This window comes from Corvus moneduloides, chromosome 2, assembly GCF_009650955.1.
Source record: "Corvus moneduloides isolate bCorMon1 chromosome 2, bCorMon1.pri, whole genome shotgun sequence".
NCBI lineage: Eukaryota > Metazoa > Chordata > Aves > Passeriformes > Corvidae > Corvus > Corvus moneduloides.
This window is the reverse complement of record NC_045477.1, coordinates 41,346,519-41,362,944: the sequence shown is the minus strand read 5'-3', so window position 1 is coordinate 41,362,944 and position 16,426 is coordinate 41,346,519. Positions and strand designations below refer to the sequence as shown.

The window sequence follows — 16,426 nt, the reverse complement described above, 5'->3', positions numbered from 1 at the left end:
GAATTTCTTCATTGAAAGGGTCATTAAGCATTGGAAGGGGCTGCCCAGGGAAGTGGTGGAGTCACCATCACTGGAAGTTTAAGAAATGACTGGACTTATTTCTATGATTTTGTTGACAAAGTGGGGATCAGTCAAAGCTTGGACTCAATGATCTTGGAGGTGTTTTCCAACCTAAATGATTCTGATTCTATGAACACTGATCAGAACACCTGATTTCTTCCTTCCCTACAGAAATCTTGTATATTATGACTTTTCAACCCTGCAGAAATGTTCAGAGAGCCATTACTTGATTTTTTTACTGAGTACAAGGTTTTATAGTTGTATGTGCTTCTATCCATTAATACTTTTTTAAAGATCAAAGCATTTTTGATCTAAGCTTTACAAATAGGTCTAAATAAACATCTTGTTGTGCTTCTCAGTATATTGAACAAGACAAAAGAATTCTGGATCTTCTTAAGTTGCATTTACAGACTAGAAATAAGAGGTTTCAGCAGATGGATTTTTCTTGTTTTCTGACATTTAGGATGTGCCTGATTACATTTTAAAGGTATGAAACCTGTGGTATTAATTAGAAAGCTTGCCAGCCATCTTCTACAGGTTTTTTGCTTCAAGCTGTCACTAAAAGTTCTTCATACACTAAATAATGCAGGCTGTGCCTGAAGCTAAGCCTCTCCTGTTCTGTACAGTTGAGGTATTTTTGACCCATGCCCTTCAGCATTACCTTCTGCTGGCACTTGAGTGAAGCAAACAAACCAACCCATCAAGTCATCTGCTTCCTTTGAGCTCTGCTGCTGGGATTCAGCTCTGTACAGGTATCATATTTATAATATTTAAATAATGTTTTGGAGGTTGAAGTGCCTGGCCATGGCAGCCCACCTGTTCTTGGAGAGCTGAGACCTCCAGCCCTGGGAGCTGTTCTCTTTGTCTATGAGCTGCTCAGCAGTTGTGATCTCTGTGGTCCAAGAAACACAAAAGATCAAATACTTGGCTCATGTTTTCAAAGATCTCAGCTGGATTTACACTTTGGACCAGCCTTTACAGATGGGGGGATGTGGGTTCCTTAACACCTAGTCCATGACAGAGGGAAATGTGGTCTGAGAAGCTTTCTGATGATTTCATGGCCCTTTGGAATGGCCTGGATATATGTGTGTGTAATAAACACAGATAATAATTTCTGATCTGCAGCTGTTCCTGCAGCTGCACTGTGGTTATGCTTTCTCGTGCTATATCTGCAACAGAGAAAGTGAGACCTAAATTTGTGTTTTCTGACAGATGCCTTGTTAGTACCTAGCTGTGTTTTTTCTTCCTTTTCAAGTAGAGTAATAGGTCTGTCTCCATTACCTTTATTGGGAAGGTGAGCTGCTTTCCTGTGTTCCTGCCTACACCCAAATACTCATCTCAGTTACAGTGATGTATCAGTAGCATGAACAGCAGGGATCCTGCAGGGATCCTTCCTTCCTGTCCTCTCCCACCTGCCCAGATTTATGGTTGGGTCATCTGCAGAGCAGGAGAGGATGGGGCTGCACTCCACCCATGCAGTGCAACTCCAAGCACACATTTCTTGCCTTACATGCTGTTTGTGGCAGGCTGACCTTTCTTTCCTTCCGAGAAGTCAGCCTGCAGCCATAGAGCTAATATCCAAAGCCCTCCCAACTTTCCATGGCTCAGAAGCCTGTGAGCATACTGCCAGGCTGGACTGTCAGCATTGCTGGATTTATTGGTTTGTACTGCTTTGTGTCATGGTGACCTGACTTGAACAGATTTGCTTTTAGTTTAGTTCTCTTTTTCCCTCGGAAGATGAAAAGGAAAAAAACTCTAATATTTTAGGTATTTTTTGTTTTAAAATTTATGAGGGTTTTTTTTCAATGAACACTATTAATTTATTAGATTGACATTATTTGTATGCAGAATGGTACTGTAGCTTCTCAGATGCTTGGACAGAAACATGCAGTAAAAGGTGACTGCATGGATATTAATAACTAAGTTAAAATTTATCTGTTTACTTAAAGAGAAAATAACCCTCAGAAAACAGTCCTTAAGTGCTGTTGGAACTAATGCAGCCGTTGCATAACTTCAAATACATGAGCAGTGCTGCTCCCCTGATGTATTTTACCACTCACATATAGAAATTTTTTTCCCTGGGATGAGCCCACATGAGGCATTTAAAGCATATATAGAAGACATCAAATAGTGATGAGCATTCATTTAATTCTAATATATCCTTTAAAAGTAGCAGCATTTCAATTTCTTGCTGGTGTGGGGTGGGCTCATTATAAAATACTATCACGAGCCTTTTAGTCATAGATCATGTTTTTCTGACCATGAAAACCAAGTTACCTTTTCACCTCTATGGGTACAATAGCTCCACCAATTTAGAATTCAGGCATATCAGTGAGGAAGTTCTCACAGTGTCATTTAAGTAGTCTCACTCTATTGCATTTTCCCACACTCCATTTAAATACCTACCCAGCCAGTTCATAACTAAAATCTCCTTTTGCTGTGTGGAGGAAAAAAAAAAGAAATAAATCATTGTCAGGAATTCAGAACACTGCATCAGTGAGCTTCAAACAAGTGGCTAGATTGGATGAAAAGCAGGTAGTGAGCACAATAAGCACCTTTGGCATTGCACCAGAAATAACTGGGCAGAGCAGTACAGAGACCTTTGCGTTATACAGGTGGGATTTGTATGAACATCACCATAAGCTGCTCATTCCATGGATGTACAGTTCTCACAGAGGCCTATTTTTCATGTATGAAAAATAGGGAATAGATGGGGATAGAGCAATGCTCTTACACTTCATCCCTCTATTACACCTGTTGGGTAATGTCCAGTCTGAGACTCTAATCTGAGATATCTCCAGTTGAGAACAATGTTCTTATCACAGTGCTGCTCAAAGAAACTGATTTATTCTGGCAGGCCTGTCTTGGCTCTATGGACCATGAATAAGGGAAGCACCAAACCAACATATGCATGGCAGTATGAATCCACAAAGGTGTGGATGTGGTCTTACTGAGATTATTTGAAAAAGAAACACCTAGCCACCTGCAATTAATATGTTCCCAACCATTTCCCCAGATCCCAGTAACATTCCTAAGAGTAAAACATGGATTTTGATGACCCATTTAAACATATTCTGTTGTAGACAAAGGACAACACGCTTGACAAAAATTATCCACTGTTACGTAGAAAAAGCTGTGACATGCTGCTGTCAGGACAGGCCCTGCCTGCCTGTGAGGCATTACACACAACAGATGAGAAATCATCTTTTCAGACTGTCATCACCACACAACAAGCACTGGTCAGCTGAGGATGACATGGCTTTTCACTTAAAAATTTAGAAGTTTGGTATCCTAAAGCTCAGCTTACAGTACAGTCACACTGCACTGGCCAGTTCACTTCTTACAATAATTTTACACAATCACACCCCCAATTGCTGTTACAAGCAGTTCCTAGTGATGGCTACAGCCAGCCTAGGTTTTACTGGGAGACAGAAACTGCTTCCCTTTCTCATGCTTCAAAATACAGATCATGTGTCTATTTGGCTGCCCACAGCCAAAAGGTTGCACAAATCTGACATTAAAAAAAAAAAAAAGAAAACTCAAAAACTCCAAACATCTGGAATTTTGAAAATATTACTTCATGAAGTTTTCCACTTAAAGCTTTCCTTAAAGTCTTCCCTGAAGACAGACATTAATTTTAAGAAAAGCTACATGATAGAGAAAAGCATGACCCAAAGCTGGGCACATCTGCAATGCATGATCTGTTGAAGTTTCTGAATTTCATGCAGCCTCTAAATCCCAGTTCACATATTTGTCATTTATTCTCCCCTCCTTCCTATGCCTTCAACACACCTTCTTTTCCCAATGGGTTACTTGGATGTGTAATACATTAACATTTTGTAGAGTCTTTGTATCGCTCAACAAAAAAATTCTGTAGAAAGACAAATAATGCTTAACTTTGAGACATCTTTGGACTGATGCTTATATTTCTCTGTATTTAACATTCAGGATAATGATAGATATAATTTATGCTTTGCTGCTATTGTTTTTATTTTTGGAAGAAAAGAAGAGACTTGTATAAGATTTCTGTATTTTCCTTTGAGAAAAGGAGCCGTCATCTATATATTTGTAGATCTGAAATAATAGCTTCAAGTATTTTTGTAAAGGTGTTGTCTAGCTACGCTGTGTCATGTCCAATAAACTGGGGATGTGCTTGCTTTGTAGTAGTATGAGAAGTGTTTAACTCTTCAGCAGATGTACAAACATCCACTAGATTGAGTGGAAGGTAAAGCTGCAGAATGACACTGCTGTCACTGGACGTGGGGCTGCAGCTGCCAGTGCCAGGCTGGTGGAGCCACTTGTGCTGCAATCCCACAGTGCAGCTGATTTGATTGGAGGGTGATACTTTGGTAGCTTCAGGTTAGAGAAAGCAGACACTGATTGTTTACCAAATTTTAACTCATAAGGCTGGGATGGGGTGGGGGAAAAATTGTTTTCCATTTTGTTTGCAATTCAAACCCTCTACAAGGCTCAAAGAACAGGATACAATAAAATCTTGTTTATTTATTTATTCTCACGTGAAAGGTAGTAACTAATCAAAACTGCAACTGTCAAACTTCCATCCTATAAAAGCATCAAAGTAAGTTACAATGCATTCCTGATCTCCTGGCATACAAAGGGAAAGTTAATTAAAAAGCCTTCCCTGCAGGGCAGAAGGTCCATGCACAGGAGCACTAGCAAGAGGTGCTGATGTGGGAGCAGAGGCCATGGCGCTGTGGGAGCAGAGGTGCTGGCACGGTGCTGCTGGCCCAGATCAGCAAGAATACACCTGAGCAGAGACACAATTAGCACAGCCACTCATACACTGGGTAACCATTTATTTATAAGCATTTAAAAGCCTGGGTTTCAGGGTAAATTGTCCCCAGACTTCACAGAGGTGGTGCCATGTGGACTGCCATGTCCGCAGCAAGAACTGGAGCTTTCTGCTGCCAAAATTGGTCAGTGCCAGATCTGCCCTCTGAGGTGCAACATGCAGGATGCAGCCATCCACCATCCATCCACCCTGGGATCTCCAGTCATGGGAGAGAAGGAGCTTTTCTTGTTGCAGGTCATTGACCTGGACTGGTGCAGCCTTTCCTTGGCTGCACCAACAGGGCACATCACCCCTGGCTTTTGAGGAACTGACCTCAGTGCTCAGGGGATCCTTCCCTTATCCTTATTGTGTCCCACTTCCCACCCCACTGCCTTCTGACATGGTGTGCAACAGCCAAGGAGTGGGACCTGCAGCCTGGTGAGGGGCACAGGCAGAAAGGCTGGGAAAGGCCATGTGTCCTCCACCAACAGGAGAGACCATCCCTCCCCTTTCCTGTTCTAAGAGGCATTGGCAAAAAACTGGACTGCTAGTTCAGATGTCACCCCTTTCTAAGGATGTGCTGTGGTATTAGTGTGCCCTCAGAGAAGCGTTAGTCATGCCAACAGCGCCAATACTTATGGACATAATTTGCACATAATACAGAACATCATGAAAGTGATGTTGCAGTTCCATTTCTGAATGTCCTTGTTCTTGTGAATTGATATCTTGGATGTTACCAGCGCTCCATGTGCACATCACAGACAGTTTGATGGAGCTGGGATTTAGCACATAGATGATTAATTTTCCAAATTAATTCAGTTTTAAGCATTCCATGCAGTATAAAACAACTGGGGAAAGCATTTAGTCAGCTCAAAAATTACATTAATTTAAGTGGAAGTTCTATTAGCATTTAACACACAGAAGAAAATAATCTTAAAGTCCTTGAGATGCTTGAACTACAAGGTGTCAAAGAATGTGGTCCTACTCAAATATGCATTCAGTTGAGCACATCTGCATTGGTACCTTTATTTAGGCCCCAATTATTTATTTACACAACAATGTTCCTCAGGATTGAGTGGAATAGCTTTGTATATGTCTGTCTGCTCTGTCCAAATTCAGCCTCAATGCACACCTCTTTTGCTCAAGAATAGTTTTGGGTTTTGATCTTTTTAACAGACCTAGTAATAGAAAGGCATAAAGAATAAAATAAGGTTACTGATTATTTGACATAGGATGTCTAAACCCTTTGAGATAGAAGTTTTTGCCTTAACCTTTAGCAAATAACAGTCCCCCTAAATGAGATGATTTTCTTTACTGTGAAATCTCAGATTCCATAATGATGCAGATGCTCTCGAGCCTGACTCATCTCTGCACAGCACAGGTGAGCTTCCTCTTAAACATACTAATGAGCTAAGCAATAATCACTGGCTTCTCACAGGGAAGGCAGCGCTGCTATTTTGTGATTATCTAAATGAAAGAAAGAAGTGGTGTCAGAGATCCTGCTGTGCAGAAATTCAGGTGAAACCATCATTTGCTTTCCTGTGTGTCAGTAATGAAGGCACTGCAGCACTGGAGAAGGCACCAAACTGAGCCAAGGCTCAGGTGATGCTATGAGGAGGCCCAGTGTCCTAAATCACTCCCTGGGCTTGGTATTACCACTGTTTCACTCAGGTGTTCCTGCAGGGAAGGCTGACCCAAACGTGTGCCAGGGAAAGTGAAAAGTGAAGAGCTGTGTTTGTTCCTTCTGCCTTCAGGCGAGGAGCTGTTTGTGAGAAATTCATACAAATAACACCATGATAAACACTGTCTTGATTTTCCCTCTGGATATAAACTATCCAGCAAAGCTAATTAGCTAAAAAGCCACAATATTCACCTGAGTTTCTCATGCTGATGTGCTTACAGGCATTTATTGTGATCATGCTTACATTTGGTTCCCCAGTCCATTAAGGAAATATTTCAAGGCATCATCTAAACAAAGATGAGGAAAAATTATTAAGGGAAGGGTTTGGCAGCGACAGAACCTGAACCTCTTCATAAAACTTGGTTCTGTGTTGCTCTGAGGGTACAAATAACTGTGATGGCTTGTTTTGCATTGTCTGAACTTCAGGGGGATGGGGAGGGCAGGGAGAAGGGCCCATCTGGAAACAAAACAGTGCTACCAATCACAGCTGGAAGCTGGTGACACGCTCCTATGGCATTCACTGCAGGTTTCTCAGGGAAGGTCTGGGGAGCACGACATTGTGCAGAATGGCCATTTTCCCATCCAAGGCAGGCAATTTGTCCTAATTACAGAAAAGAACAGCACTTCACAGGACCAAACAAAAGCATCCCTCGACCAAGAGCAACAGCAGGAAAGAACAAACTTAAAATGACCATTTATGATGAGGTGTTATGTAAGGATGTATTTGCATCACAGCTGCCCAGCACAATTTGTTTGCATCTAAACGCCTCTGAGGTCTCTGCTACCTACCTGCTTCCTTCAGTTGTCCCTAGAGGGTGCACCAGGGCCCCCCAGTGTGGTTTCTGTCTTTTTTTTCTTGTGGATTTTCCCTGCTGATAGGCATCCTGCATGTGTTGTGGCAATTCAGGACTCACAGTTGCCACTGCTTTCACAGTCTGTGTTTCGAGCACTTTGTGCTCAGCCTTCCAGCTCAGGTGCACTGAAACCCTGACCCTTGCTATCTTCTTGTGAGGCCCTTGCAAACAGCACCTGTTCCATTCTAGGAACCAGTTGTATCCCGTATGCCATTTAATTTATTTGGAGGAACACTCCATGGATTGGTCAAGCTCAGGTTTCCTATCTTCCTTCTGCCTGGGTTTGGGAATTGTCCTCTGAAAGGCTTCTCCTGGGGCTTCCCAGTGTGCAGCAGCCTCACCTGCTTGTGCACTATGCCGGTATTTCCCCAGGGATACCATGAGTGTACGGTCACATCTGGAACACGGAGATCCCAACCGAACTTGGCTGGAGCCCATCGCTCCTGCTCTGAGCTCTGCTGTGCTGTGACATGCTGGACACCTTCCATACCCCACCCTGCCCCAAGCCCATCCTCTCAGCCTCCCCACCTGCTGCTGGGGATGAATCTCATGGCTGCTGTAGCCAAAGCATGGCATTGGAACCCTTGTTTGCACCACCAAATGCAGATGGTGCTGCATGTTTCCCTTTGAATGTGTTTTTTTTTGTAGGAATACAACAGCAATGACCATCAAAAAACTAAATTGTTGATGTTTTTCATTCAGATGGGACTCTAATACTTTCTAAGGGCACCCAAGAGCCCATTAACAGTAATTTTAAATGAAATACACCTGTGCTGGGTCTAACTAATCAGTTCCTCAATTATACTGGCAGAAAGATGTATTCCAATTACCGAAGTACTTTCAAGTGAATTAAGACTCCTTTCTGTACCGGCTGTGGAGGTCACTCAATGTTCCCATGAATCCCTGCATGTTTACATTAAAAAAGCACACCATGATCTTTGGCAAAGGCACTTACTCTAAGTTAGTTCAGCTTTTGAGCTTGTTGCCATAAATACAATAGAAAAGCAGCCAACCATTGCAAAAGAAGCCAAGAATATCTCTCAATACTTTGTTTCCATATCAGTGATTAATCCAAATGACACGGGAAAAGTTTTACAAATGTGAAATGAAATTTTAAAAGATGAAAGTGCAGCTACCTTGTTGACCGTGTTTAATAAACAGTGTTTGTGTTAAAAAGGTCGGGTTTGAAGGAATGGATCATGCCCAAATAATGAGAACATGTTCCAAACCAGGACCTGAACTGACTCTGCCACCTGCTCAGTTTACACCTATGCTGTTTCCTTGGATCACTGAAGTTTCTCCTCTTTAGGCAGGAGGCTGTGGCCAGCCTGGCTCATCTTAGCACACTTTCTATACCAAAGCAATTCCACACATCGCTTTCTCCATAGTTGATATTGAAGCCTCACCAATAATAAAGCCATAAATATTCATTTTTCCAAACACATAAGAATCATGTAAAGCACCCTGTAAGGTGTTTTAATGCAACCAAGTGATGAAATGTGTCTTCACCCTTTCTGGTAAGAAGCACAGATGCCTCACCCCTTCAGAGTTTCAAATTTGGTGTTAATGTGGTAATTCAACACAATTGTGTTGATTCAACAGCAATTGAAGTCTTTTTACATTTAAACGCTCACTAAAATGTCAAAATATAGCATGCCAGACAGAACATGGATTTCCCAGAAATAAAAGAAAAAAATCTTAGTTACTCCCCAATGCCAAACAAAATGGGATATTGGGAAAATGAGTGATGATAACTACTTTAGAGCTTAGTCTAGACCCCAAATCAGTGTGCATTCATTCCTGAAGATCAGGTGATCTAAAGCCAAGAAGCCTTCATCCCTGTGGAAAAGAGCAGAAAACTCTAACAGAAAACACAACCATTTTATTTCAGATTTTTATCATAAAATCGTTAGTGAACTGTCATTTTTGATGAATTATCAAAATGCAGATTTTCTGCATTTCCCCTTGTGTCTACTCACCGTGCAGAGCTGGGCATCTGTGGCAGCTCCTACCATTCCTGCTTTCATGGCCCCCAGCAGGAGTGGAGAGGAATCCATCTGGAAGTGCTGGTCCCAGAGGGAGCTGTGGCAGTGCCGGTACAGGCACAGGCCCAGCTCCAGCTCATCAGGCACAAAGAGCAGCAAGGCAGGGCAGGGCAGGGCAGGTGTCTCAGGGCATCTGCCTTGGAACTTCCCTTCTTCCCAAAAGTGGTGCCCGGGAGTGTTGCAGGGAATGATGGTGACAGCTTCCATTGCAATTGTTCCACACCACAATTTAGGGGCAGTTCTCTACACCTTAAGTCAGGGCACTAAGCTTCAGCTCACCTCTAACCCCCTGCTGCAGCCCCTCTCCCTCTCAGGCTTTTCCAGCAGAACTAATACAGAAGGGGCTTTGCCAGCTCAGCAGCATCCCGTGGTCCCAAGGGGAACCTTGCCTTCTCCCTGGCCCCATCCTGCCCAGGACACCAGGATTTCAGCAAGGTGCAAGACAGTTTGGTGACTACAGGCTGCAGGTGATGTTTTGATTCCTGAAAGCAGAGTCCACACCTCTCAAATCCTCAAGCAGGGAGAGCTGTGAAATACAGGCTTCACCTCAGAGTTGTTAGAAAGCATCGGAAGGGAAAGACTCCTTCTCCATCAGGTCCGTGCTGCTTGGCTTCTCAACAGTCTCATTTTCACTTACATCAATACTTATGGTACTGATGTTTTGTTTCTGTCTGTCCCTGATGTGCCCCCGGGCAGAGCTGTGGGCACAGTGCCCGCACAGACAGAGGCTGGCAGGGCAGCTGCCCAGCCCAGGGCTGGCAGGCAGGAGCCACAGCAGCCTGAGTGTGCCCAGGGCAGGAGCTGGCAGCCAGCAGCCACAGATGCGGGAGCAGTGACCATCCTCCCTGGCCTCCTGCCCTCCTCTGCACTGTCCAAGCCCAAGCACAGCGAACAGAAAAACCAGCTGGCTAATTTAAACTTGTTTAAAAAACACAGGTTTTTAGTCTATATCATAACAAAGCCTAATTGCTTCAGGGATATTAAAGTCTCACAAGTTTCTGGTGAGATCTTTCAGGGAAAAGGCAAGGCAGGCCACCCCACAGCTCCCTTTGCCTCAAGCACATCTGTAACTCCAGCCCAAGGGCTGCAAAAACTGAGGGAAAAAGTCTTGGAGAGATGCTGGGGAGGCCATGCAAGGGAACTTGCAGAGGCCACTGCACTAATGTTGCTTCCCACCTGGCAGTGCTGTTGGAATGGAGCCATGGAAGGCCCTCCCATGAGCCCATCCACCTGCTGATCTCCAGAGGCAAAGACCTCATCAGCCAGATTCTGCCACACCAGCGTTCTGCTTCTTGCTACCTAACATCCAAAGCTGTCATTTCTTTTCCTCAAAAGCCACATCTTTGGAGACTTCCACATGACCAGGACAGTGGATGACAGACTATGGTCTGGTATTCATATGCCCATCTACGTAAAGCATCCTCACGGGTGAAGTGTTACTCTAAAATGCAGGTATGGATAGAAGTAGAACCAAAGACTTATTACTTGGAAAAAAGAAAAGGCTGAACCAGAGCCCAAATTTAAAACCAATAAAACTGTTTGTGTATAAAGGATTTTTATTTTGAAAAACATTTTTTCAGATTTTTGAAATACAGTGTAAAATACAACATAGAATTATGTCGGCAAAGTCAGCTTATGCATGTCATACTAGTTATTTACACGTAGATATATACAGAGTGCAGATAATTATTGAAACGACACTACAAAATAAACAGAGAGTTCAATAAGATAATTTAGTAGGACTTTATTAAATAGATATAGATATTGATTATATATATTTTCCTATTAAAATACCATATAGTATCCAAAGTAACCCCTATAAACTCTAATAACTCCAAAATTGCCATAAATATGACTGAAAATTGAAACTATCCATGTGCCCTGTTCAGCTGCTCTGCCCTTTGCTCCAACAGAAACTCTTGCAGAGACAATGGTGCTATCTTTAGTGCCAGAGCTTTGATGACAATTCCCAATAAAACACTTGCAGAAAGCTCAGATGCAAACCAGCTTTCAGCTGAGGCACCCAAGGGTTGAAGCACTGTGCTCTACACTTAAAACAACCAGGATAATCCAATGGCTTATTAAACACTGCCACACACAGGACAATTAAAGAACCGATATGATCCTCAGGGACTGAATTAGTGGCTGTTTGGATACCGAGCACCTTACTAAAACAAAACAAAGCAAACTCCCAAAGCCTATACAAAATTCTGAACAAAAAAAGAAGAGACCTCCCACTGGCTACAGGTACAGATGACTGACCATGTGACTTCAGCAGGAGCAGGAGCTGGACAGGCTGCAGCACCAGCAGCAGCTTCAAGGCTCTGTGACCAGCCAGAGAGAGACTAAGGTTGCCTATGGCTTTGATCTCTGGCCACTGGGCAATTCATCCAGGCTGTCTGCTGAAGGAAAGGACAATGCCAAGCTGGATCAGGGATTATCCCATTAGCAGAATATTCCATCTACTTTCTGGGGGCTTCTGGTCAGCAAACCCTCACTATAAATTGCCAGAGGTCTGTCTTTGACTTCACTAGAGCTTTGAGTTTCCATCAGTGGAGAAGATCCACCTCAATCTGGAGGATGTGCTCTCTAACTGGGATTTCTCTTCTTGCTGCTCAATCCAAAATTGCACAACCTTCTGCCTTAGGAATGAAGTATCAAGAACAATGTGCTTTTTAGTTTCATTACTTATTCTGATGCAATCTTTTTAAGTAGAAAATAGGCAAGGGGAGAAAAGTTAACAACAAAAAAAAATCCAATTACTGCCGTACAGTGCTTTTTTTTGTTGTTGTAATTACCATTCTGAACTGCAGAATTTTACAACTTTTCCTCTCCTAACATGTCTTTCCTAAAGGCACATTACAATTCAATGCAATTACAGGCAAAGAATAGAGATTAGCACCAGAAAATATATAAAAGGAAAATAAGTTACTATCATAGAATAGCGCTGGTCAGCAAATCTGTGCATCTTTTTTTTCCAGAAATAATTGTACAATGAACATTATAGATTAGTTAGGGACATAAGTGATAGCTATGGTTTAATTTAACAGTTTTGTTACATATAACTCTAAATGCCAAAATATGGCAAGGACATTTTAATACTGAACTCATAGGAATTACACACAAAAAATTTAATCTTTATCATCATTAATAAAAAGTGTGAATATAGAATATTAATATACTTTACATATTTATCATACAATATATCAGTCCTTCACACTATTAATTTGATTCATGTTGTGCTGCAACATGTATCAAAAGGTTTAACAAAGAAAAAACATGGCTAATTATATGTTGTGGGTACAGACATTATTTCCACAAGACAAACAACAACCACAATGTAACATCTACCTTGAGTTCTATAGTGTGATTTGGAACAAACCTGCTGCATCCTTTTAGGAAGGATAATAATAATAAATTTAAAAAGTTGTTTAACCTTTGCTTGTAGAGTGAATCTGACTTCCATAAAGAATAGTAAATCAATACTATGAGCTAATTTAATTCAGATTGCCTAATTTTCTGGCAAGGCATTATCAAAATATTCTATCTCCATTTAAATGTTATATAGATTTCTGATTCTTTGCTATTATCAGAAAGGATTTTTGGTCAGGCCTGAGAGTATCATCATCAGAGAAGCTTTGGTGCTGCCCTCTCCTTCACTTCAGTATTTGTACCCCTACTTACTCAACTTTCTGGTTCACTGTACAGCTTCTTGTAGATATAAACTCCCTCTTGAAAGGCAGGGAAGAGCTGGGACACCTGATGCACCCCACAACCCAGCAGTGAGATCACACAGAAAGTGCTACTAGGTGCTGCAGAGGAGAGTACAAAAAAACCATAGAAGATTTCCAAAAATGAAAACCCCTACTTCTGGAGAGTGAGTGGTCAACTGTAAGTAAGAATGGGCATCACCTTTTTCAGAAGGAAATGCCATTTTAAAGCTAAACCATTTAAAATTTATTTATTGCTAGTTCAGAAGACAGGCCTGACAAAGCTGCAGAGCATTACAGAGGAAAATACAGATTTGCTTTGTGAGCAGCACATGAATGGAATCCAGTTTCCTACAAAGTCGTCTTCTTCAATCCAAATTTCAGTCTAATATGAGATGAATGTGTAGAACAGATGAAACACCTCCACAGAGATTCCTCCAGGTCTTTCTACAATCTTTCCCTCAACACTTACAGGCTCTACTTGCTTAATCTGTAACTGCAGTTTTACAAAATTTTTAATGAACTTGGCATCTTTGACTTCTCTAGCTTGCACTCAGATCAGCTGCTTTCAAAACACAGTACTGAAGAATTGTAAGACATATACAGGGGATGTGAAATTAACTAACCTTAGGGTTTTTTTACCCACTTATTTTTAAATCTGGCTAGAACAAAGCAAGTAAGAGAAAATGTTTTCTACATTTTTTATTTCACAATTCCTCAAGAATTTCACAACAATTAAATTGCCCTTAAGAGGTATGAGGAGTCATCAAAGGATGTTCAATACAGGTTTGCTACTGACCCCCTGTAACAGACAGAAGCTTGGATTTTTTCCCCTGATCACTGCATTTTTCTGCCTGTGTGAGACGTGCTGGGCCACCAGCCTCTGCTCAAGCTCTGCTTCCCTTTCTCCTCCTTTTTGCCGGCAGCAGCACTTCCCCTGGGAAGGTCACCAGAGGTAAACCTTTCGACAGCCTACAGTTTATCGATTGTGAAATACAGCAAAAACACAACCAAAACCATGTTGGTCTTCTCAGGGCAATGGCAATCTCAAGCATTGCTTAGACTAAGAAAACCTGGCTTGCCTTAAAATGAAGAAAGATTCAACTGGCTGAGCAAAGACCTTCACTTCCTTTCACATCTGCTCTGGGCAAATAAGATGAGCACACACGTGTCTGCCTTCACTGCCAATGCCATCTGGAACAACCCTTCATCATTGCACTGGGAACAGTCTGGATTTAAGATGAAGTGAAACATGTTTTGGGACTTAATGAAACTGTTCAGGGTGGAGAAAGAGCCCACGTCACTCAGACACTAATGCACGGGGTCTGTCCTCAACTGCCTGCAGTCAGTCTTGTTCAGACTCCCCCTATGAAAAGCTAGACCATTTTTGGAGGGATGTTCTTTGAGCCTCTTTCTCTGATCATCACTCAAGACTTGAATGAGTGAGGAGAAGGATCCTGCAGGATTCTACCACCAGCCTGAATTCTAGCAATTGCTCTGAATTCATGCACTAGATAGAAGTAAAGAATGTTCTGATGTGCTTCTTTCTGTTGGCAATGAATCTTACTTTTCAATTTAAACAAGAGAAAGGCTATGGAAAGAAAAAAGCAGCAGTTAAAAATTTACTGATGTTTTTAGTCCTAACAGCAGTTCTTCCTTAAACTTTCTCGAAGTAGTGTGCAACTCAGAAATCAACAGAAGATTTGTATGTTGATTTCTGCTACTGGAGGAAGAACTGAGCCTTGACAGATCTATGAAACTAAGCCTAGACAGTTCTATGAAACAGTGAATTCTTCTGGAAGAACTGATGTTGAAGAAATACTAATACGGAGGTTAAATGTCTCGGTTTTCAATCAGGAATGGCAAGTAGCCAAGCAAGCAGTGCATGTTTTCCCTCAAGGTGTACAAGAAAACTGCTCAGATTGAGAAAGCTACTTATGGTTTCTGGGGTTTTCTTTGACTTGGTTTTATTTTTGGTTTTTTTTTCTTTTCAGTCCTACCAGGAGCAATCAATAGGTCTTTACAATACCTGTGAAAAGTAAGGATTTTTTACTCTGTGGAAGGAGAGAATCTTTGTCAAATATTTTAGCAGAAGTCAGGAGAAATAACACTAAGTAATTTTATTGCTACATGGAGCTTTTAGCATCCATAGCTTATAAAATTGGCTAGTTCACAGGTCATTTGTCTTATTTGCAATGGAAAAAGAATGAGTTACAATTTATCTCAGGTTTCAAAACATACTGCTGTTTGTTCACTGCTCACTTCACATGACCACCCATCAGTCCAGATTCAACATCTCCTTGTTTTCTACGGATGATGTTCTGGGACACAGAGAGAGTATCTTCCAGATAATGGTTATCATTGAAATAAAAATTGTTAAAATTATCTATGCTGATACAGAAAGAAGGAAAGAAATCGAATAAGTACTTGAATGAAACATTCATTAAACATACCACATTTTGAATGAGCACTCACTGCTCAGGCAGTGTATAAACTGATATTATCAGTTGTATAAATCCTATGCCATATTGTAACTCAGTGACTAACAGAAGTTCCAACTTCTGATTTATGGAAAAGTCATTTCTTATTTGAAATGATTAGGATTAATTTTAGAATCAAGTTTTCTAAGGGAGAATTCAGATCACAATAGAAGCAGTACTTACATTATGAAAAAGTCCACGATTTTCCATATTAAAAACCACAGATTACAAGAAATGTCATAGAGTGCATTGTGTCCAAATTTCACACTTCTGCGAGCAACATCTTTGGACCTGAAAGTCTGCAGCTAAATAGCAACTTTTTTTTATTTTATTGCTCTAGTGTTCCTTACCCATAAAAGAAGAACAGAGCAACCTTTTGCAAACAATGGAAGTTATTTAAACAGAGTACCGTCCTCAGCACAGAAACTGTTAACTGTTTCATCACATTCTGTTCTGCTGGCAGGGAGCTCTGTAACCTGCAGCTGCAGCATCTGAAGCAAACCTACCACTCAGCTAACGGGCTGATCCCATATCTGTGTCAGATAAAAACCACAGTGCGTATTATTTGTTACCATGGATACCATGAAGATATTGCTGTCCACTAAAGATTACTAGAGGAAGACAACATAATTCTCAGGAACTAGTCCTGTTTTGCCTTCATAAGTTGCCTTTAACCAGCCTGGTTCCACTGATGGATACACTGCAAAAAAACATATACACAACTTTTAACACTGTTAAAAAATCCCACACATGCTACACATATTGATTTAGATGGTATTTATTCAAGAGCAATTGAAAAAACAG

At 41.4% G+C, this 16,426-nt stretch overlaps 1 protein-coding gene across 2 annotated transcripts in view; it reads right to left on the bottom strand.

Annotated features, from left to right (window-relative positions):
* Window positions 1-10,967: 10,967 nt before the first annotated feature.
* The window catches only part of ARHGAP42 (Rho GTPase activating protein 42), a 148,594-nt gene continuing 143,135 nt past the window's right edge, over window positions 10,968-16,426 (bottom strand). For both annotated transcript variants that reach the window (XM_032099230.1, XM_032099231.1), the window contains one exon: window positions 10,968-16,322. In XM_032099230.1, the coding sequence (XP_031955121.1) occupies window positions 16,234-16,322 (89 nt within the window). In that variant the 3' untranslated portion in view covers window positions 10,968-16,233. The remainder of the gene's footprint in view (window positions 16,323-16,426) is intronic.